The 22,252-nt window shown below is 35.4% G+C and overlaps 5 protein-coding genes across 8 annotated transcripts; 3 read left to right on the top strand and 2 right to left on the bottom strand.

The window, feature by feature from the left end:
• Positions 1–198: 198 nt before the first annotated feature.
• Positions 199–9,036, top strand: LOC120256856 (tetratricopeptide repeat protein 33). 3 transcript variants are annotated; one of them, XR_005535441.1, is made up of 7 exons: positions 199–429; positions 1,549–1,687; positions 2,146–2,177; positions 3,107–3,193; positions 3,277–3,486; positions 3,609–3,703; positions 8,914–9,036. XR_005535441.1 is itself a non-coding variant. In XM_039264532.1 (5 exons), exons 1-5 carry the CDS (start codon positions 211–213, stop codon positions 3,409–3,411), a joined length of 612 nt encoding a protein of 203 aa, XP_039120466.1. In that variant the 5' UTR covers positions 199–210; the 3' UTR covers positions 3,412–3,518. The 3 variants fall into 3 exon arrangements, 1 of the variants encoding a protein (XP_039120466.1); XR_005535442.1 differs by lacking the exon at positions 8,914–9,036 and adding an exon at positions 4,386–4,930; XM_039264532.1 differs by lacking the exons at positions 3,609–3,703; positions 8,914–9,036 and having other exon boundaries at positions 3,277–3,518.
• LOC120256855 (BTB/POZ domain-containing protein At4g08455) lies at positions 7,304–9,671 on the top strand. Its single transcript, XM_039264531.1, has 2 exons — positions 7,304–7,789; positions 8,914–9,671. Exons 1-2 carry the CDS (start codon positions 7,508–7,510, stop codon positions 9,361–9,363), a joined length of 732 nt encoding a protein of 243 aa, XP_039120465.1. The 5' UTR covers positions 7,304–7,507; the 3' UTR covers positions 9,364–9,671.
• A 173-nt stretch (positions 9,672–9,844) lies between these two features.
• LOC120256854 (isocitrate dehydrogenase [NAD] catalytic subunit 5, mitochondrial-like) lies at positions 9,845–12,807 on the bottom strand. The gene is made up of 8 exons (XM_039264530.1): positions 12,630–12,807; positions 12,033–12,243; positions 11,318–11,638; positions 11,069–11,230; positions 10,923–10,997; positions 10,718–10,827; positions 10,566–10,638; positions 9,845–10,253 (listed from the first exon to the last, which is right to left on the bottom strand). Exons 2-8 carry the CDS (start codon positions 12,198–12,200, stop codon positions 10,062–10,064), a joined length of 1,101 nt encoding a protein of 366 aa, XP_039120464.1. The 5' UTR covers positions 12,201–12,243; positions 12,630–12,807; the 3' UTR covers positions 9,845–10,061.
• A 259-nt stretch (positions 12,808–13,066) lies between these two features.
• Positions 13,067–18,708, top strand: LOC120256853 (tRNA uridine 5-carboxymethylaminomethyl modification enzyme MnmG). Of its 2 annotated transcripts, none has more exons than XM_039264528.1 (13): positions 13,067–13,284; positions 13,350–13,492; positions 13,640–13,731; positions 14,008–14,121; positions 14,477–14,807; positions 15,331–15,510; positions 16,116–16,196; positions 16,302–16,520; positions 16,887–17,029; positions 17,352–17,518; positions 17,607–17,827; positions 17,908–18,000; positions 18,341–18,708. In XM_039264528.1, exons 1-13 carry the CDS (start codon positions 13,083–13,085, stop codon positions 18,542–18,544), a joined length of 2,190 nt encoding a protein of 729 aa, XP_039120462.1. In that variant the 5' UTR covers positions 13,067–13,082; the 3' UTR covers positions 18,545–18,708. The 2 variants fall into 2 exon arrangements, with proteins under 2 accessions (XP_039120462.1, XP_039120463.1); XM_039264529.1 differs by having other exon boundaries at positions 17,610–17,827.
• A 517-nt stretch (positions 18,709–19,225) lies between these two features.
• On the bottom strand, positions 19,226–21,634 carry LOC120256825. Its single transcript, XM_039264492.1, has 6 exons — positions 21,104–21,634; positions 20,949–21,017; positions 20,493–20,597; positions 19,957–20,076; positions 19,582–19,671; positions 19,226–19,512 (listed from the first exon to the last, which is right to left on the bottom strand). The coding sequence occupies exons 1-6, from the start codon at positions 21,608–21,610 to the stop codon at positions 19,396–19,398; spliced, it is 1,008 nt and encodes a 335-aa protein (XP_039120426.1). The 5' UTR covers positions 21,611–21,634; the 3' UTR covers positions 19,226–19,395.
• Between the last annotated feature and the right edge of the window lie 618 nt (positions 21,635–22,252).

Here is a 22,252-nt window from a genome sequence, read left to right on the forward strand (position 1 = left end):
TATTTTAAATGAAGTTATTTTAAAGGTAATTTGAACAAAATGACAACCTTGTATAAATTATTAACACTGAAAGTATGAAAATCATATATTTTTTTTTCCATAAATAAAAATAATAATGACAATTTTTTAAAATATCATATATCTATATACATATATTGGCTATAAATAGCAACGATCATCTGGCGCCGCTGGAAAACCAAAACAAAGGAGATGAAAATTTCATGGAAGAAGACGACAGAGGAGCGCGAGAGGAAGCGACGACGATCCGATCGCCCCATCGTCTTAAACCCTAATCTCCCCTTCGAATCAGCGACTGGAGAAGCTGAGAGTGATCTCGGTGGCCTGGAGCCCTCGCCCGTCGATCCCCAATGTTGTGATCCGGTTCAGCTTGCCGAAGCCTTCCAGGCCGAAGGGAATCGTCTTGCTGAGGTTTGCATCTTGAGAATGAATAGAAAAATCGAAGAATATGTTCTTCTTTGAAGTAATCTTGTTGTTTTCCCCCTTTTTCTTCGGTTTCGTTGATAGATCAATGATGCTTAGTTTTGGATGAATGATAAATCTATTCTAAGAAAAGAGATGCTCATCACTGTTTTTTTTTTTTCTGCAAAAATTAATGGGAAAAGACAGAAATTTTTATCAACTTCATTAGAGAAGGTGTACACTTATATTTCAAGCTTTATTAAAGTATCAAACCAATTGAATGAATCTTTAATCCATATATTCTCTCTTTTTAATCTTTTGTGAGACTATATGATTGTTTGTAGTTTGAGTATTGAATAATATCAATTCTTTAGTATGGATGATGAATCTTTGTACATTAGTTAGTTCCTTTTTAATGTAATGTGGACAAGCCATGTGTAGGGACATGTATAAAGGTGGAGTTAATCCCTCAACACACTTATTCCCTCCCTCACCTATGTGTGCTAGGTTTCGAGTCTACCCTTTAAATAGGGATGAACACTTTACGCAGGGGATCCTTTGCCAATAGACTAAGAGGTTATTGGCATACATTAGTTAGTGTGCAATTTCATATGACAATAATATATTGGAACAATATTTTGGTTTAGTTAAAAGTATCATAATTTTTTTTGCGTTTTCACCTGTTTGCTGCTTATGATGGCAAAGATGAAAGATTTAGGAATCTGAATCGTTGGTTTAATCAATAATGTTCGATAGCTATGATGTTTTGTAAGTAAATTATATGACAGTTACTGTTAGATTGTAGTCTTTGATAACTCTTCTAATGTTGCAGTTGCTTGGAACTTAACAACATGAAGTTCTATTATCTAGCAATCTGCACCATACTGCAGGTTTTGGTTGGTTATATTGGAAATGGAGTGATTGAAAATTGGAGACTATTGTCAGAGTCTCCGTGACGTGTTTTAATGGTTAATACTTTGTTTGCCATACACTGTTGCTAATATGCCAAACATCAAGATTTTAAATATTGATTATGTTGATCTTAAATTAGCCATCAACATTTTATTGTCCTTGTGCTGTTTGATATCTTGTTATCTTGATAAAATATCAGTTATTACATCATTACAGGGTGGGAAATTTTGTGAAGCACTAGGGAAGTGGGAGGTTGCAATCAGATTACTGCCAGATAAGGCAATATTACATGAACAGAAGGCTCAGGTTTTGCTCGAGATAGGAGAAGCATGGAACGCACTAAAAGCAGCAACTCGTATATCCCTTTTTCTTATATTTACCAATAATTTTTCATGTTTCAGGTTGTTTGTGCATTGTATATTGGTCAGCGTAGATTCTAATTTCTATTTATTCGATTATCTGCATGATCATCTTCCTGGGACTGGGTGAGGGGTTGAACATGCACCTGAATTTGTGTGGGTAGACTATGTTGTCTGCCTCTGACATCACATTTAGCTGTTACTTTTATTATACTGCTAATGCTCATTTTTGTTTACTTGCATAATATGTGCATGCGTTTGAGAAGATTCAAAGATATATTTGTATAGTATCTTGTTCAAAAGTACTGAATGATTAGATCCTAGATAATTGCTCCTGTTCCTCTGTTATTATCCATTTCTATTTGTATGGTTGATGTTGTTGAGGATGATAAGAAGTTTATTTTACACAAAATTGCTAATGCAAATATCACATTGACCTACTACTGGTTTGCAGGAGCTACAGAGTTGGAACCTTCATGGGCAGAGGTTTGTTAATTGTGCTGCCCTCTGAACCTCTTCATCTTCAAGACTGTGTTTTTATTGTACTTTCATTTCTTTTGTCTTTTTCAGTTTATTCTCACAATAAAGTTAATATTAATCCCAGAAGTATGAGGGTCACTCTTTCTATGAGCATGATGCTTGTTGCATTGGTGACAGTGAAAAGGTCTTTAGATACATTTTTTATGCTAGAGAAATGGTTGAGCTTAATTAGTCCATCCGTGTTCTGTGTTAGGCTACATCTGCAAGCTAAAAATATATGTAAGGTTTAGTAGGGAAGTCTGGTGATTAGACTAATTTTGTTCCTTCTGATCTAATTAGCTACTGCAGATGTAAGTGAACTAGAAAACTTAGAGAGTAACTGATTACGAAGAATAAATTTGGACTATAGTTTTCTTTAAGTTGTATATATTGTGGTTCTTATTTAGCTTTGTAGAAAAGTACTTGGTTGGAAACATTGGTCTGGAGGGGATAGGATGGTGCTAAGTAGTTGTATCTTTAAATTTCATCGAATAAATTGTCATTTTGAAATGCTGCTCCTTAGTTGCTCTAGCTTAATTTACAGGCAATAATTTTGGCATCCTTCCTGTCAGCTGGGTGGTTATGTTATCTGAAACACATAGTTGTTTTCAAATCTACAGTGGCCTTGAAATGTTTTGGCCTTCACATAGTATGTAACTTTTCCAAATTTGTTTCATAACCAAACATCATTCAATTGGAAAAAAAGGCTTGTTTAATGTTGTTATAGAAATCATTAATGTGATTAAGGCTGCCCAGCCTGGTTGTTTGGTGATTTTTATATTATATCATACAGACTTTTATTAAATAATGGATATGCTTGTACAATGTGCATATCTTGCTCAGGGTTAATGACTCTCACTTTTCTTTTCACATAATTCCTGATGGTTCTCCTGCAGGCGTGGATTACTCTTGGTAGGGCTCAGTTAAATTATGGAGAACCTGATTTATCCATTGAGAGTTTTAACAGAGCTCTAGAAATTAAGGTACAAAATGAATAATATGATTTTATAATGTGAAGTTGTATTCTATTCAGTGGCTCACAATTTGGCATAATTGGTGCAAGTAGCCTGGTAACAAAGAGGCATTGGCAGATCGAGAAACCGCAAAACATCTTGTGCAGAAACGAGAGCAACTGCACTCTTCTGAATTAAACAGTGTTGCCAATCGTTGCCAAGTTAGGGATAAAGCTGAAAATTCTTAATTCTGTTGTCTAATTGTTTGATTATTAATGAGTATAGGACAGCTGATGCGAGAAGGATGATGTACTTATTACGAAGTTAAGGCAAATCCTGTTGTATTTTCATTGAATGCTTTTCTTTATTTACTTTTTTTTTTTGGCATGAATAGTAATTAAAACTGTATTTTTTTTTACCACTTCAACTTATGATTATTGTGCAGATTAAGCTCCTTTTCTCCCACCTAGAGGTGTAAATGCAGTCAGTTTTCAAATTAATTTATCAGAGGTCGTTCAAGCTTAAAGCATAAGTTGGGAGGTAAATACAAACACAATTTTCCCTCTATATTACAATATTTGTGCTACGTACTGTTGTAAAATTCCACAATGAGATTGCTGGTATTTACATTAGATAGTTGAGAAAAAGAATATACCTTTGATTCCATAGACAGAATTCATGAAATAATTCACTAATTATTCATAAGCTGAAAGAGTGAGAACTATGAAAACTTAACTAATGCATAACATTATCTGTCCTTATTTATTTTCAGTTGGTTCTGTGGTTGCTCCACGCCTTTTTGAACGATGTCTTTTTGGTTCTATGCTTCCGTTCCTATATCGTATTCCACATGCATTGCATAATGTACCAGGACCTTTCGGTCCACGCCTCCACTGTGGAGTCTTCTTGGTCCCACAGTGGCTGCATGTTTGTGATACTAAGTGCTCTGTTTCTGTACTGATAGAAGCATTTGGTTGTACTTTATTTGCTTCATCTTTTGTCAAGTTTTTGTTGTTTTCTCTTGATTGATCCTTTAATATCCACACTGGAGTCTCCAGGGACCATATCCTCTTCTGGTAGTTGCTATTTCTCTTTTTCTTGTTTGACCACCTTACATTTAAGCAATACTTTTGGCCACCCAAGTGACTTGTATGTTTTCTCTTATGCTTTCTTGTTGTTGAGTCCTTTGACAAATCTCTGATTCCATTGATTACATTGCCAGGCTTGTGCTGCATCTCCATGTTGCTTTCTTGATGGCTTAAACTAGTTAAACATGACATGATTGGAGTTGATGGAGTGTTAGGAATTGAGTCTATCTTTTTATTTTCATCAAATTTGCCACTCAATGAACCTTTTGTTTTGTCATTGATTGGTGTCTCAAAGAGGTAATTCATCAATTCAGTGGCAATTTCTTCAGAGTTAACAAGCCACTCCATATTGTTCAAGGGGTCATCAGGTATTTCTAGACATGAAGTATCTTCACTGCTATAACTCTTCTCTTCAATGTCATTGTGATCAATAGCTAGATCATTAATAGTTGAAGGTTGAAATAGAGGTATTTTCATAGTGTGGAATTTTCCTAAGTTATAATATATATGGCTAGGATTATATAATTTGTAGTTTTTTAATGCTTACAAAGCTTTAGCCAAGTTTCAAAGTGGAGGATATAATTAAAAGGATTTTTGTAGGGACACAAATCAGTAGATAAGAGGAGCTCCCATTATATTGAGACTCAGAAACTACATGATAGACTTCACATTATTAATTTTGATTTAAGTTTTGTATTCATCCTATATTATCTTGCTTTTTATTAATCTCAAAATTTTGTTGAGATATATGATGCTCTTTCTTTTAATTATAAAATCAAATCAGATAATTTAAGAGTTCTTTTTATCTTTATCAGATAATTTTGAAGGATTTTTTTTTATGATAAACTCAAATTGGAAAATTGTAATGAGTTTGATTAAGTTTTGACTTAATTAATACTAATTATAATCAAACTGAAATATTTTAAAATTAAAAATATGAAAATTATAAGTGGCTATTAATATTAATCCTTTAAAAATAATTATAATTAATCTTTTAAAAAATTGTTATCAAGTGAATGCCGCGTCACCTGTGTAATGATACCATGACCCTATGTGGCATGAGTTCCTTGTTGGTTGGGCTCCTGTCTCAATCTCAACCTTTCCTTTGAGTAATCTCTTCATCTTCCTTTGGAAGCATGACTCTTTCATTGCCTTCAAGCCTCAAGATGGTGTGTCATCTCCATGATATTTGTGGCATGATGGTATGTCATCTCCATAATATTTGTGGCATTGGAAAGTCCAACAATAAGGGATTCCATGCGGTACTCTGGCTCCATCATCATTATTCTAAAATTTTAGATTTAAATTTTGGATTAATTTTTTTGGCTTGGTGTCAAACTATAATTTTTTTTTTCATTTTGGGGTCTAAACTTCAATTTGAATCAAAATGATTTTTCAACTTTAATTTTGTTTTATCGGGTAATTATCCAAGAGATTATGGTATTTTTTCACAATGTAGATGTCGGAAATTATCTGTTATGACATATATGGCATACTGTCCATTCAACTGGCAATTTCATCTTAGTTGTTGAGTAATCATTTTGATTCAAATTGAAATTTAAATTCCAAAATGAAAATGGGACATAATTTAGTGCCATATCAAAAAATTTACGCTCTCAATTTTGAATTCTTGACTGAGTTTAGTTGCTTGAAAGATTTTGAAATTCTCTATCATCATCTTGTGGATAAGCCTAATACTCTGTATTGTTTTGAAGAAAGGATAAAATAGATAAGGAAATTGGCACGGATAATGTAAGGAAATAATGAAGCTAAACAAGCTCGCAATCTTTTTCCTAGGAAATGACCATGATATCTAGTATCTACTAAGAAATAGAGAGAATGGGTAGCATAAATACTTGCCATGCTCACTGCTTTCCCATTCTTCTTCCCTTTTCTGCCTTGTACCACTTAGACTTTGCCTTGGTTTGTGGCAAAATATACTTCATTCTTGACTCCCTTTATTAACCACTTGCTTGAGTACGCCTTCATCTACCTCACTGACCTTCTCTCTTGCTCTATCAATTGTGCCATTTACTCCGACTTTGATCTCATCATCATTGACAATGTTGCTCAGCTCTAGGCCAAGGAATTTGGTTATCATTTATTTACTTTTTTTTGGAAAGATAGTGAGTGATTAGGAGAGATAGGGGTTTATTTTAGTTCAATACATTTTTTTATATAATATTTTTTTAGTACAAGTTTATTAGATGTTTGACATGTATTATGTATTCTTTTAATGGTTATAATCATCTTTTGACATCGTTATTTAATCATGTTATAATCCACTTTCAATGTAGAGATCAATGTATGTAATTTAAAAAAATCTCAATTTTTTATAAATCATATATATATATATAATATGATAATATAATTTATTTTTAAAATATTTAAAATACATAAAAAAAAAGATAAAAACATAAAAAATTAAATTTTGTGGAAGAGAGTTTATTTAATATTTAGATTAGATTTTAGCTTGAAAAGAAGATATTTACCAAATTTAAATTTTAACTATTGAAAAGTATATATATATATATATACACACGTCAAATATCTAAACATATGTTGATAACTTATGAAGCCAAATTCATTTGGGTTTGTGTATGAACAGTGTATAGTTCATACATCATTTTTGGATTTAGTGTTTTTTTTAACAAAATCAAAACTAAAAACAAAAGCAGCATGCCTAACATTTTCAAACATCAGATAGAAAATTTAAAAAAACCATGTAAGTTTCAGTTATATATATACCACCAAAATTGACTAAATATATATATATATATATATTTTTTTTCTTTCTGATAGGTTATTTTTCAGACCTTGCAGACATAAAAGTGGCTGATGTTTACATGATTGATTCTCATTTTTTTAAACGGAAATCCATAATTTTTTCATAATCTTAAGCGGAAATTTAAAATTTTAAGTAAAAATCTATAATTTTAAGTGAAAATTCATAAATTTTTAGTAGTAAATATATGCTATAAGATAGAAGAGTGTGCTGCATTAACTAAAAAGTGAACAAAATTCCCTGATTTTGATGTTGTGAAACTTTGAAGTTGTTATAAATAATATTTTTTTTAACTATATTTAATTTATAAACCATTTTTTTAATAATAAAAAAAACTCTAGAAACAGTCGAAGCACGCTTGTAAATTTATCTAGTTTTCGTACGAAGAAGCACACATTCATTGAGAAAACAAAGAGAAAAAAACCATTGAACAAGAGAGTGAGAGTGAGAGTGAGAGCGAGAGAGAGAGAGATGTGGTGCCAATCTTGCAGGGAGGAGTACGGCGAGGTGGACGCCGGCACCTGCAAGGAGTGCTACGAGGAAGCCAGCGAGACCGAGGAGGAGCTCAAGCGCGAGATCGATGACCTCAAATCAAAGGTCGCCTTTCTTCGCCTTTCCCCTCCTTCTCTTGATCTCAATCCCTCCTCTTCTTCTTCTTCTTCCTCTTCCCCCTCTGCCCCTGACCTCCTCCTCCTTGCCTCCTCCCATGCCCCCTCCTCCGCCCCCGCCGTCCCCGCCCACCGCGCCGTCCTTGTAAGCCCTCTGGTTTTTGAGTTTTATCTTCTGATTATTTAATTGGAGAGAATTTGGTGATTTCGTTTGTGGGAAATTTGTATGCTTTGTGGAATTTCTTTTATTGAAATGAATTCATTTTTTTTTTTTGGGTATATAAGATTGCGTAGCATTTGAAATTTGTGCGCTTTTAGAGAGAAAGGACTTAGGGTTTTATTAGTGTGATGTTTGTAGCTTTGTTCTGATTTTAGTTCTGAGAACTAAAAATGCTTTTTTTCTGCATTATTTTTTACTAACTTCTTGTCCTTTTATTTATTTATTTATTCATTGAGAAGAGTGGATAAATCATAAATGAGATTGGATTAAAGCTCTTGTATCTCATTCATTTGCAAAATTTAGGTTCTGAGGATTGGCATGTTTCTCTGCTGTCCTTTCTTTCTAAATATTATTGTCCTCTTACTTATTTATTTATTCATTAATTTACTAGAAAAGTGGATAAACAGCATTTGCTAAATGCTGTCAAAGATGATGTTGGTTAGTGGTTCTTTGCTGTTGCCTGTATTTCTTTTTGATGTTCATTGACAAAAAAAGAGTGAGCTTTCTTTTGCATTCTTTTTGGGATTTCTAAAATTTTGTTTGGCTTAATTGTGTGATTTCTCTATTTAGTTGATTTATCCAACTATAGTTAAAGTGATGTTCTTGACTTCTAATTATATGGAAACCGACTATTATGTTTGCCGTCATTGAAATGTTTATTCCATCATATTCAAGTAATGTTTGATTTAATTAGAGGAACGAAACATAGAAGCAAGGTATCTACTTTGATGTCACTTCCCATTTTTGGTGACTAATTTCTTGAATAATCCATTTTCTAATCCATGTATTTAATTATCTGTTTATGATTGGGTTCATTACATTCATACACTCAGTTAAGCGGTAGATTCATATGTTGTTGATATTTATTGTTTAGTTTTATCTTTTTGAATTTACCTGTATAATAATTAATATCCTTATTTGATTGTAGATGCCATGATTCTGGATGCTTAGATATATTTCTTGTTTCCATTAGTATATATAATGTATCGGTGAACTGAGTGCATAATCCTCGCTTTCTGACTGAGTGCATAATCCTCGCTTTCATTCAGATTAGCCGATCTCCTGTTTTCAGAGCTATGCTTGAAAGTGAGATGGAAGAGAGCCGGAGTGGCATGATTAGAATCTCTGATGTCTCATATGATGTTCTCCGTGCCTTTGTCAATTACCTATACACTGCAGAAATTCTCCTTGATGAGCAGATGGCATGCGATTTACTGGTTTTGGCAGAGAAATATCAAGTCAAGTATCTAAAGGCCTTTTGTGAGAAGTTCATGACATCGAAAGTAAATAATGAGAATGCAATCATTAATTATGCTTTTGCTCATCGACACAATGCTAAACAACTACTTGATGCTGCTCTTTCACTTATCATGGACAACATGAGTACTTTGGTTGAAAGAAATGAGTACAAGCAGCTTGTCGAAAATGATCCTCGGCTTGTTGTTGAGATATACGAAGCATACCTCAAGAAACAAGTCAATATAGCACTCAAAATTTAGAGATGAGAGGTCATTGGAATGGATATGGATACTTCAAAGTCTCTTTTGCATTATGATACTGCAATGTGAGATCGAAATGAGAATACAAACATATCAACTGCTTTAAAGAATTTAGTTTCTTTTTCTTTTTTCTCTTCTGTAGATTTAATATCTGTTTGTTGTCATTTTGTCGAATGTAGTGTAGCTTGTTTGAGGTTGTTGTACTGGCCTCTTGTATTTTACAGGCTTATTCGTGAATGTTGGAAACTCAGTTTTAAGTAATTACGTTGCCCATTTGAGTTGCATTTATTTGATTTACAGGAAGGCTATTTTGGCATACATTTTCTAACTCTTTGAATTTTCTAATGTTTTATATGTAATGAGTCAGAAAATCCTTTGAATTTTAGTTATCTACCATCACTTAATAGCAATCCTGTGACTCTGGGCTGATGGTATTAATTCATCTCAGATCATATAACTTCCATATTTGAAGCCATAGGTCTCACATAATGCCCCCAAGACATTAAAACAAGGTGGGGAGCTAAAAAAATATTTACAGTTTACATGTCCAATTTACATCGATTATTACAAATTTCTTCAACAACACAAGGTCGAACTATAATCAAATAAAGGAAATTATTACAATTGACGCAAGCAATGCTGTGGCCCGGTCAAGCAAAAAGTTCTTATGACATGGTGGAAAAAGGAAGACAAGCGTCTCATAGATGATCACAGATCGCCTTTGCAAAATCGGTTGTGGAAGCAGTGCCGCCGAGATCAGCTGTTCGGTATTGCCCTTCAGAAATAGTGCTAAGAATAGCATTGTGGATTCGGTCGGCTTTGTCATTGAGGTTCAAATGGCGCAACATCATGACAGAACTTAGCAGGAATGCTGTTGGATTTGCAAGGTTCTGGTACAATTGGAAAAAAATTGAAAAACTATTATGGTTAAAAGTCAACTTTTTACATATATTACACAGAGAGAGATTTAACCTAGACCATTGTATCCAAGCAAGATAGAAGAAGAGAATAGAAGGAGGAGCTGTGTTTTGGTTTTTTCATTAAAAAGATTTTAGTTGACTCTCGGTAAGAGGAGTATATAAACAAGTAACAATGATTGGTAGGGGCATGTAAACGAATATGGTTTTTAACATGGCATAGTAGCAATTATTCATTATTTTGAGGGGGTAGTACGAAAGCAAAATGTCAGCTGTGTTACATACCTTGCCAGCAATATCAGGGGCAGAACCATGCACAGCTTCTGCAAGAATAATGCCACCTTCACCGATGTTGCAACTGAAAGTGTACAAATGGATGAACAAGATGTGATAAACTCAGTTAATTGTAAAACCAAGGAACAGAGATACTTACTTACCTAGGTGTTAAACCCAATCCCCCTATCAAACCAGCACAAAGGTCACTTATTATGTCACCATAAAGATTAGGCATCACCAATACATCAAAAAGCGAAGGATTTTTGACTAGCTGCAAGAAAAAGAACCAAAGTTGACCTACTAAGCAATTAATGCGACATGATAGCTAATTTTTAATGGATAAAATCTTGGATTGCATGACATTACCATCATGCAGCAGTTGTCGATAATGACTTCCTCATAAGTGATATCAGGATACTTCTCTGCAACCTCACGGCAACACTGCAGATAAATATTGTTAAGGAAACTGATATTCCTTTACCAATCTAAGGTTTTCTGCAGCAGCAATAGACCTTGAGAAAGAGGCCATCGGTTTTCCTCATAATGTTGGCTTTATGTATGGAAGACACTCTTTGTCGTCCATTCATCTTGGCATAGTGAAAAGCGTACTCTGCCACCCTTAAACTCGCTTGACGGGTGATGATCTTAAGACTCTCTACAACACCTCGCACCACCTAACACCAAAAATAGCTTGATTGAATAACCAAAAGCATTAATGGTATCACAAGAAGGCAATGAATATAAACTAGACATACACTAACCTGGTGTTCTAATCCACTGTACTCTCCTTCTGTGTTCTCTCGGATAGTGACAAGATTTACATTGTCATATCGGGTTTTGTATCCAGGAAGGTTAAGGCAAGGTCGGACATTAGCATATAACCCTAGTTCTTTTCTTAGTGTAAGGTTCAAGGACCTATGACCTTTACCAATAGGTGTAGCCATTGGACCCTTTAAGCCAACACGATTTCTTCGAACTGATTCCAAACTTTCCCACGTCAGTAAACTCCCCGTTCTTGGATCCACTTCATCTGCCACAAAATGCTCCTCCCATTCAATGGGCACTTCAGCTGCTCTGAAGACCTACACATGAAGATAATGCTGAACCACTAATACATCAAGTGATCACAAAAATGAAAGCAACATAGTCTCCAACAAGGGGTTTATCGATTAATGATCATTGAAACTATAAATGCCTTCTTTAGTATCAATCAAAGTAGTTGGAGATGGGCAGAGAAAGGCTTCAACAAACTACTCATTCTAAACAGATTACCAAAGCAAATTCAGAAATTACTAATCAGTTATTTCAACTCTTCTTGCTTTCAATTTCATGCATGAAGTCAAAGACACTAAACACTCTAGGAGTAACCAGGCCCAAAGACACAGAAGAATGATCTGTAGGCTTGACAGGGCACCGAGCAATGCAGCGTGTGACTTGATTTAACATGAAAAATATCACTAATTACAATAAACAAACCTGCTTGACAGATTCAGCAATCTCAGGTCCAATTCCATCACCGGGGAACAACGTGGCTTTGATAGGTTCAAGTGAAGTATCAGAGGCAATAACTAGTTCAGTAGATGGGAAGACCCAAGAAAAGATCCGGTCCATTAAGCTCCTCTGGAGAACACGACGGAGTGCCATGAGGCCAAGATGAAGTCTTGAAGAAGGCCTCGTGCTGCCAATCCTACATTATTTTGGAACAAAGATGATCAGCAACAAGAACAACAACAATGAAGCCACTATCTATTCAAAAAATTCGATCACATAGATGACTAAAATCACTAAACAATCACTTCAAAAGCCAATCAATCGCAAGACCTCTTTGATTCCCACCGGAATTATTTAAAATGTGGGAAAATACAGCAAAGATATAATTGATACAAAGAATTCAATCCCAAAAGCATATAAAATCAAAAACAAAATCAAAATGAAGAACACCAGCAATAAATTACATCTCAAAAATCATCATAAATTCAATCAATTACATAGGCTTTTCAATCAATCAATCAATCAATCATATACAATAGTTCAATTCCAATTCCGAAAGGAAAAAAAAATTTCAGATCATACCCGAAATTCAAACTGAAAACTGAAACCCTAACCAAGTAGAAGAATTCAGAGAGAGATTGAACTCGGCCTTCGGATCTCCAACACCAGAAAGATTCACCAAGATCTAGAGAAATCAAGATGGAGAAAAGCAACAAGAAACCAGAGCGAAAGCTCGAGCTTGGAGAGACCACGAGAGAGCTCAGCAATGGCGCGAGAGTGAGAGAGAACAATCCCAGAGAAAGGCTTCTAACGCTTCCCAGAGCCGTTGGATCAAATCTTTTCCAAATCATCAGAAAAATCAACGGCTGTGATTTCGAGTTCTTCCCCATTAATCAAACACAGCGCGGGAGTGATTCGTTTCTCCTCTAAATCCAACCGTCCATTACCTTCAATCTCAACCGTCCATTTTGCTCCGCTATCCTCTTTGAAGCTGAGATCTTTCTTTTGCTCGTTGGAACAACACCTCCATCTCCAATGCGGCTCCGTCTCCGCCCCATGGCGGCCGCCGCTGCCGCCGCCGCGGTGGCCTCGCCCATCATCCCCTCCTTCCTCCATCCCTCTCGAAGGTTTTGTCTCAGGCTCTCTCTGTCAATGCCTCGCTCGACCCAGCGATGCTTCTCATCGCGAAGCTGCGTACCTTGCCGGAGACTCACCACTGTCGCCGCCTCTGCGAAAGGTTCGTATCTTGTTTGTCTATGACTATTATTTTAGGGATTAAATGAAGATTTCTTTGATTTGAAGGTGATATTGAAGGCGTCGAGGAGAGATTCGACGTCATTGTTGTTGGAGGAGGGCATGCAGGTTGTGAAGCTGCGCTTGCTTCTGCTCGTCTTGGGGCGCGGACTCTTCTGCTGACCTTGAACATCGATCGAATAGCTTGGCAGGTAGATGCCTGGAACTTTAGTATGTTTAGTAGTATCGGGTTTGCCTTTGTTGAATTTTGCTTCCCAATTGCATATGAATACCTAAAAATTTGAAATTTAGTTAATTTCTTAAGATTATGGAGTGATTTGCAAAGATATGGTCTGCAGCCTTGTAATCCAGCTGTTGGAGGTCCTGCGAAATCTCAACTTGTGCATGAAGTGGATGCTCTTGGTGGTGAAATAGGGAAGATTGCAGATAGGTAAAAAAAATGGGAATAAAATTCTTGTATACGTTTCTTATGCTATTACTGTCGAGTTTGTTGCTTCAGTATTTTATATTAATTCTATTGCCATGGTAGATGCTTGAGCTTTTAAATTAGAGCACGGTTTCATTTAGTGTTTCTTATTTATGTATATTCATCTTTAATTAGGCATCTTGCTCAAGTTCTTTCTATGCGAAGCTGCTTGCATTGTGTTCAAATTTACACTTTTTAGGTTGAAATCATTCAACTGTCTTTTAAATTTCATTATTGCAGGTGCTACTTGCAAAAACGCGTATTGAACCTATCGAAAGGGCCTGCAGTTAGGGCTCTGCGTGCTCAAACTGACAAGAGGGAATATGCCATGGAAATGAAGAAAGTTGTTGAAAGGTTTGTGCTTTGCATGTCTATGCAGCATATTCTATTCATTTAGCTCTCATGTTACTGTTTGTACAGCTTCAATGACAACTTCTCCTTAGCCTAAGTGACTGAGACCATCATAACTCTTGAGTTTGACGTTGCTTCAATTTTAGATCCATGGATTTTGAGAGAATAGCCTATCTAATTTCTGCTTTTGCACCATGATAATGACTAACAACAAATATATTTTTAGATGTTGTTTAGAGTTGCTTTCCTAAATTGCTTTTAAGCTAATGTAAGACTGAATATTTGTCTGGTAATGCTCAAGTCTTCAAGTCCTTATGCCTCCTTGTTTATGTCAGTTTCTTTTTTTCTTTTTTCTCAGTACTCCAAATCTTTTTGTAAGAGAAGCTATGGTCACTGAAATTTTGGTTGGTAACAATGACAAAGTGGAAGGTGTTCATAGCTTTTTTGGTGTGGACTTTTATGCCCCTTCTGTTGTACTTACAACTGGCACTTTTATGAGTGGGAAGATTTGGGTTGGTAGAGCATCAATGGCTGCAGGAAGAGCTGGGGAGTCTGCTTCACAGGGACTCACTGAAAATTTACAATATCTAGGGTTTGAGACTGATCGGCTGAAAACTGGAACTCCTGCACGTGTTGACCGTCGAACTGTTGATTTTTCTGGGTTAGAGCCTCAACATGGAGATGAACAGGTATTCTCATGCCACTTTTTCATGATTTTGATTTTTTTTGCAGGTTTAATGTGAATTTTTTAATATGAAATTCATTTGGTTCCATATTTATTATATTAATTGGCTACATGCCTCATTAATTTCCAATGTGAGGCTGTGGGCTAGGCTTTTGTGGTTGACATTATGTGTAGCCATTCTCTTGAAAGTGAAATTTTGTATAAGGCTTGTTGCTTCTTCTCTCATCAACAACTAAAAGCTCTGAAAATTGTCCAATCCAATAAAGAGATGTCATTGCGGTTGCATGAAACATTGAGTTATTTGGAAAAGAGAAATATGCCTATTTAGAGCTAAATGTGCTTTTAAGAGAGCAGGCTCAAGCGAGATTCACACACATTATACATGAGGATCACTTCCTTAGTACTTTTTCTTAGTTATGTCTATGTAAACTTTCAAGGTGTGATTATCTTGTTGTGAAAACAAAAAATAAAAGCATTGTAATTACTCATTTTTTTCCTTGTGAATGATTAGTTTCTTCTCAACACAGGTTAGCTGGTTTAGCTTTGATCCAGATTTCCATATTGAAAGAGAACAAATGTGCTGTTATTTGACACGCACCACTAAAGATACGCACAAACTTATTAAAGACAATCTCCATGAAACACCCACATATGGTGGCTGGGTTGAAGCGAAGGGGCCAAGGTACTGCCCATCAATTGAAGATAAGGTATTCTTATCTGTGCTCTTTCTTCCAAATTTCAATCTGACACCTGCATGTTATATGATTCTTGATATACACTTTTCACTTTGCATCGATAATAAAACACTGTACACATAGATTTGTGGATCTGAAGATTTCTATTTTATTGTTACTATTTTTCCATGTATTGATCTAATCAAGTCTAAATTTGAACTGCTTCTCACAACCAATTTCCATGCTTTTAGCCTTGTTCTAAATCCGTGTCTTCCATTCAAGCGATTTTCACTGTGATATATGCAGTTGAATTGAGTCTTCTGACCGTGCAATAGATTCATGTGCTTTATCTGGATTGGTTTATGAATACAAAAGACAGTAGATCTTTTAGAATATTATAGGTTGATATGATCATCGGTACAGATACACACTTTTTCCTATGTGGACTATTAATTTATATTGACATCTTTCATATTTTACAACATAAAGCTTAATCCATAAGTTGACCATAGACTATGATGGTGAGCATTGGATATATATATATTGTCACATATCACTTGGTTTGAGGTTCCAGTTTCCGACAAATACTTGGAATTAAAAAGTTTGCCTTCCTGAACAGGGTTTAATACTCTTTACAGATTGTGAGATTTCAAGATAAAGAATCTCATCAAATATTTCTTGAACCTGAGGGCCGGAATGTTCCTGAGCTTTATGTGCAGGTATTCCTCAAATTGTTATGATGAACTTTACATGGAATGATAATAAGTTTTCAGTTGATTGTAAGTATTTTCAAACAGATGTGATAATACTTCGTTTTCAAATAGGGATTTTCAACAGGTTTGCCTGAGAGACTGCAATTGGCACTCCTGAGAACATTACCTGGACTTGAAAATTGTTTGATGTTGAGGCCTGCCTATGCTGTAGAATATGACTATTTACCTGCTCATCAGTGCTCTAGATCCCTCATGACAAAAAAGATTGAAGGGCTTTTCTTCTCTGGTCAGATAAACGGAACTACGGGGTATGAAGAAGCTGCTGCTCAGGTACTAACTCTCATTGACACTGTTTTATTTTGTCATCATTCCTTTTCTGGTAGCCAAATGGCAGAGAAGCCCTCTCTTCCCAAAGAAATGGCTCTGCCTTCCAGCACAAAATTGTACTGGTGTTAATAGCTGGCCATTGTGAGTTATAAGCTGTTGGTTACCGAGGTATTAGAGGTTCAATGTTGCATGGATAGTCCTCCATGGTCTCTGCTCTATAAAGAATTCTGCACTGCGTTTTTCTTTCTTTATCTTGACTTCATGATCATTGAAATATTTGTTGCTATCTTTAGTCTTTCATAAATCTTTTTAGTTAAGATTAAACTCTATCTTCGTTGTGATCTTATATTTCTAAAAATCTGAATGCAGGGTCTTGTTGCTGGAGTTAATGCTGCTAGGCATTCATGTGGAAGTCCTCTTATTGTTCTTGAGAGGGAAAGCAGCTACATAGGAACATTAATTGATGATCTTGTTACAAAAGACCTGCGAGAACCTTATCGCATGCTAACCAGGTATCAACTTTTTGGAGCTATGTCTCCTAAAACACATAGTATGGTCTAGGCTTGTGGCTCATTTGTTTAACAAGATGATAACTGGGTTTGAAACTGTGGACTTAAGAATAGCTAAAAGAGTAAAAGAAAAGTCAGAGAATTTTCATAAGATGGATTTGTTAGTCAAAAACTCTTTGTCCTCTTTTGGTTATGAATATTTCTTCCTAAATGGAGTATGAGTCTAACCTTAAATTGCTTAACTATAGCTGAATCACTCTGTATGATTTTTCCCAATATAATCTTATCACCCATTCTACTTTCTTAAACTGTGTCCTGCATACAGTCGCTCAGAGCATCGATTGCTACTTCGGTCTGACAATGCGGATAGTCGTTTAACACCTTTAGGGCGGGAAGTTGGTTTGATAGATGATAGACGTTGGGATCTCTACCAATCCAAGCAGGCGCATATCCTAGAAGAAAAACAGCGCCTAAAGTCTGTGCGTGTATCAGGTATAAGATTTGTTAGAAGTTATCCTTCTGAAGTTGCAACTCTCTACTTTTTATTTCTTTAATGATATGGATATTCCATTCCTGGCAGCAGGGGGTGATTTGGCTGCTGAGGTGACTCTTTTATCTGGTCAACCAGTCAAAGATTCTGTCTCCCTTGAAAGCATTTTAAAGAAACCACATGTACAATATAACGTTCTCGATAAGCATGGTTACGGAAACAATCTCCTGACCAGGATGGAGAAAGAATGCGTGGAGATTGACATCAAGTATGAAGGCTTCATTTTACGCCAACAGAGTCAACTTCAACAGGTCTGTCAATTTATTTAATTTTAACAAAACACGGGTTAAAGAATCGTCTAAGTTGTCCTTTTTTTTTTCATTGAATGCAGATTGTAAACCAGCAGCACAGGCCACTTCCTGATGATTTGGATTATTATTCAATGACTACTTTATCTCTAGAAGCAAGAGAGAAACTCTCCAAGGTAAAATCGACAATGCTAATGCTTCTTGTACAATGAAATAGACTACCCAACTTGTTGATAGCCATTAATATCTGCTCGAGATACCTTGAATGGCTATGAAACTTTAGTTTGTGTACAAATGCTATTATTTTTTACACGTTTAAATAAAAGTGTCATCAAAACATGCTTCTTCTAAAATCTAGAATCTGGAATCCAGGCTTTCGCTACAGATTAGACACAAGTGGAGTTTTTTTCCCCTTGTTTAAACTGAACTACAGCAAAATTTATGTGAAACATAGAATCTAGGCTGCATCGATGCTCGACAATAAATGCTTTTCTCGATCTTGCTCATGCTTTGCAGGTGAGGCCACAAACAATAGGGCAAGCGAGCAGGGTTGGCGGTGTGAGTCCGGCAGACATTACTGCACTCCTCATTTGCTTGGAAACGAATCGGAGAAAAGCAAGCGAAAGGAAAAGACTGAAATCACAAAGATCCTTTATTACCGATGTGAATGATCTTAATTCTAGTCCGGTTTTGACATCTCATGCTGTAAATTCTAACTAGATGGTGGACTTGTTAATGTCCTAAAAAAGCAATTTCTTGAATCACAGTTGCGAAACAGGTGAATTATCTATGCGTTTGTTGAGGTGATGTGTAACAAAGCTTTTATGATCTTTGAATTTTCAGGCTTTTGATCCCACTGAAAGATAAGTGGGAAGCCCCCAAAATTTTATTTTTACTCATTAAAAGGCCTTTCGGAAAGTGCCAATTCTTTTTATGAAATATAAAAAATAATAAAGCTGCTTTTATTCGCAGTTAAGTATATAAATTAACAAGAAATAATCTAAACATTTTCTATAATTTCAGTTTCTTTATGTATACATGTATGTATGTTTTTTTTTTTTGGAGAAAGGTGACAAGCACCAGAACCAAGGACATGTATATATAGGGAGTAAGACTCAACATCGATCTACGTGCCCTCATTTTGTGTAAGACATGAGGTTCGATTTTAGGTTCTCTCCGAAATAAACACTCTACATAAGAGTTACGTAGACTTGACCGTTGACCGTTGATTATATGTATGTATCTATCTTGTCAATTTTATTTTTAATAAATTTTGAGTAATTTTGTGAAAAGGGGCTTTGTTATTTACCACTTAATGTTGTTACCTTGTTATTAAACCCATACATTTAATCATCATGTAAAAACTCTGAAAATTCTAGTGCTCCTGTTGACACCGTAGAATTCACATCAACTTGCAAGTGCTTTACTCTTCCAACTTCCAAGCAATACAAACTACATAAATGTTAAAAAAAACAGCTACAAAACTTTTGACTGCCAGTCAATACGGGTGAGAAAACTAAATATTACAACAAGGAACAAACAAGTATTTAGAATGCTTTTTAGAGCTTTGATCAAAACCAGTTTGAAACATGAAAATCACGGAGCTTTCTAAGATGTCTTTCCAACTCTTCTCTTGTCTCAATCCATTCCTCCCTCTCAATTACAGCATCTGGTTCTTCCCTTTCACTCTGAGTTCAAAAGCAATTTATTGGTAAATGGCACCAAAAAACAACTATAAGCATCGTAAAATCTATTACCTTATCGACTATTTTGAAGAAAGTTCCGTTGTCACGAATGATCAACAAGTCATTCCGTCTATCTCGTTTTCTACCATCAGGAATAGTGACCTGCTCAAAATCCACATCAATGAAAACCTATATTACCAAAAAGTATCTATGATAGTTTGGAAAATTCAATAAATATAAGTCTCATCATTTTTTTTTACATGAGCTGTAATGCAAGGCATTTGGTTATATGTAACTAAAAAAAAGCAGGTAATCAGAATTGTACTGCTGTTTTAATTTTATTGCTTAATCGAACGGAATATGAAAAACTAGGACAATATTCAATGAACTATGACAAACACACATGATGATGATGCAAGTGACCAGCAATTTGTTGAATAAACTTACAATAACTTTAGCTCTTGTGATGGATTTTGTCTTTGAATCAATAACATAGATTTCTTCAAAATCAAGAACAAACTCCGGATCGTTTATTCTCCTGTTTCTATAATGCTTTGTCAAAAAGACCTGCAACAACAATTCAGCTTCATGAAATCATCCAAATACACATACAAAATGTTATATCGCACTTCTTAAACATTCTATATATATCACCCAAGACAACACAAGAACTTCAAAATGATATTCTCAACTTGAAGCAACCTATTTAACATCATCGAAGCAAAATGTACGGCCATAACCTCAAGGATTGTTAATGAATTACATTTATGATAATCCAATGAGTATCTATAAAATATCATTGGTTCACTCCACAATAAGAGAATAATGGTAGCATAAGGTGCTACATCATTAGGACAGGGCCAAACTATAACATACACAATTCACAGTATTAAAACTTACAGAAGCATGCAACAATGACAACAAACAAGTAGCAAAGGAAAATTGAAAAATCATTCACAATGCAAATAAAAATAGACGCATACCTTCGATATCTCTCTCTCAGTCTTGTACAATGGATCACGAGGCGCATCTATGGGCGGTTCAGTCACATTGTAGCAACCATAATCACTTTTTGAACAACGAATGTACTAAAGAGAAAAGACAAAACCACAATCAACAAACACAAATTGCAGACAGATTATCAAAGCCACAAACTCAAAACAAAACTTTTGTCATGAAAATTTTCTCTTATCTTTGTAAGGAAATTTATAATGCCATTCAAATACTATTGGAACAAAAAATAGCAGCAATCATGATCACTTTTCAAACATTGAATGTACACAATCCACAAACACAAAATGCACACAGATTATCAAACTTTGCCATAACAAATTATAACTTCTCTAGAGCACCATTAAGATACTATTTACATGCAAATACCATAACAAACACTAATCAAAAACCGAATTTTTAGCATGGATTAAACAATGTAGACATACTTTCTGAGGCATTGGAGCAAGAACCGTTGGAATGGAGTAAACATCGGTGTCCGGAGGAGTGACATACATCTGTTTGTGAAAATACCTCAATGAATCTCCAACTCCAATCCAAAAAAAAACAATGAAAGGGATGAACAAGAGACAAGAACGCAAACCTCACGGAAATCATACACACTCTCATCAGGATCTGGGGGCTTTCTAATGAAGAAATCACAGTGGAGAAGACTAATCTTGTGGAACTCGTCTTCGTTGATGCGATAATCAACGACGGTCTCGAAGTCCCATCCCTGAGTGAAAACAAAGCTATCGCTGTGCACCATCTGGATATCATCCGGCGAGGCATCGCCGGCATCGACGGAACCCCGCGGGGGAGGGAACCCGAGAAGGCGGTCGTACTCGACGTCGTAGTCCTTCTTGTTGTCAAGCTCCTCCACCTCATCGACATCGGCATCAATGTCATAGTCATCGCCTCCGCCGGAGTCCACATCGCCATCATCAGATCGAACGATGAACTCCCGTCTCGGGCGGCGGTTGCTGGCGAGGGGGAAGGTGAGACGGAGGCATGGAGATGGGTTTTTGAGGAAAGGTTGGACCTTGGGATGGGAGGAGCGGAGAGTGAGGATGGGAGGAGAAGCGGGGACGAAGAAGGAGATGGTTCCCATTTTCGAGCTCTTCTTCTTCTCTTGCTCTTCAACTTCTACTGCTTTCTAGTTTCTACTTCTTTATCCTTTTGGACAAGAAGACGTGGGGTCCACTTGGTCAAATAGTCAAACTACTTCTAATATATATATATATTTATTTAATTTATTTTTTTTTTAATTGCATGAAATTGCTGTATTTAGTAGTTAGTATTGCTTTTATTTTTTATTTTAATTATTTTATTTGTTTCCAATTAAGAATTCTTAAATTGAATAATCTATTTCATCTGAAGCCCAATGATTTTTTCTTCTAAGCATTTCTTCACCATAAGCCATTTTATTAGTTTTTTTTCAGGCTTTATATATAAAAGTAAATAAATAAAAAAAATAAAAAAAATCATTTTTATAGTTAAATTTTCTTTCACTTGAGAAATACCTCTCATTCTCCTTTTATAGGGTTATATGGTAGGAAGTCACAGAAACTAATGCACTCTGTATCCGTTTGTCTTTGTTAACTTTGTTAAAAAAAAAAAAACTTTCACAATAAACAACACATATTTCTTCTATTATAATTTTATACATTATTAAATATACTGAAGTATATAAAAAAAAAAAAATCAAAATCTAGCAAAAAAAAATATTAAATATATTGTAAAATATAATATG

The sequence above is a fragment of the Dioscorea cayenensis genome, unplaced genomic scaffold (genome assembly GCF_009730915.1).
Source record: "Dioscorea cayenensis subsp. rotundata cultivar TDr96_F1 unplaced genomic scaffold, TDr96_F1_v2_PseudoChromosome.rev07_lg8_w22 25.fasta BLBR01001667.1, whole genome shotgun sequence".
In the NCBI taxonomy this organism is placed as follows: Eukaryota; Viridiplantae; Streptophyta; class Magnoliopsida; order Dioscoreales; family Dioscoreaceae; genus Dioscorea; species Dioscorea cayenensis.

Excerpts from the sequence above, each read along its gene's own strand:
- LOC120256856 (XM_039264532.1), top strand. The coding sequence starts at position 211 with ATGAAAATTTCATGGAAGAAGACGACAGAGGAGCGCGAGAGGAAGCGA. Across the intron at positions 2,178-3,106 it reads TGGAACCTTCATGGGCAGAG|GCGTGGATTACTCTTGGTAG; the intron begins GTTTGTTAATTG and ends GTTCTCCTGCAG. Across the intron at positions 3,194-3,276 it reads ACAGAGCTCTAGAAATTAAG|CCTGGTAACAAAGAGGCATT; the intron begins GTACAAAATGAA and ends TGGTGCAAGTAG.
- LOC120256855 (XM_039264531.1), top strand. The coding sequence starts at position 7,508 with ATGTGGTGCCAATCTTGCAGGGAGGAGTACGGCGAGGTGGACGCCGGC. Across the intron at positions 7,790-8,913 it reads CCGCCCACCGCGCCGTCCTT|ATTAGCCGATCTCCTGTTTT; the intron begins GTAAGCCCTCTG and ends GCTTTCATTCAG.
- LOC120256854 (XM_039264530.1), bottom strand. The coding sequence starts at position 12,200 with ATGGCACTCCGTCGTGTTCTCCAGAGGAGCTTAATGGACCGGATCTTT. Across the intron at positions 10,828-10,922 it reads TCGACAACTGCTGCATGATG|CTAGTCAAAAATCCTTCGCT; the intron begins GTAATGTCATGC and ends TTTTTCTTGCAG. Across the intron at positions 10,639-10,717 it reads GGATTGGGTTTAACACCTAG|TTGCAACATCGGTGAAGGTG; the intron begins GTAAGTAAGTAT and ends GTACACTTTCAG.
- LOC120256853 (XM_039264528.1), top strand. The coding sequence starts at position 13,083 with ATGCGGCTCCGTCTCCGCCCCATGGCGGCCGCCGCTGCCGCCGCCGCG. Across the intron at positions 14,122-14,476 it reads ATGAAGAAAGTTGTTGAAAG|TACTCCAAATCTTTTTGTAA; the intron begins GTTTGTGCTTTG and ends CTTTTTTCTCAG. Across the intron at positions 18,001-18,340 it reads CAAGAGAGAAACTCTCCAAG|GTGAGGCCACAAACAATAGG; the intron begins GTAAAATCGACA and ends CATGCTTTGCAG.
- LOC120256825 (XM_039264492.1), bottom strand. The coding sequence starts at position 21,610 with ATGGGAACCATCTCCTTCTTCGTCCCCGCTTCTCCTCCCATCCTCACT. Across the intron at positions 20,077-20,492 it reads CTGAGAGAGAGATATCGAAG|GTCTTTTTGACAAAGCATTA; the intron begins GTATGCGTCTAT and ends TTGTTGTTGCAG. Across the intron at positions 19,513-19,581 it reads TCTTCAAAATAGTCGATAAG|AGTGAAAGGGAAGAACCAGA; the intron begins GTAATAGATTTT and ends TTTTGAACTCAG.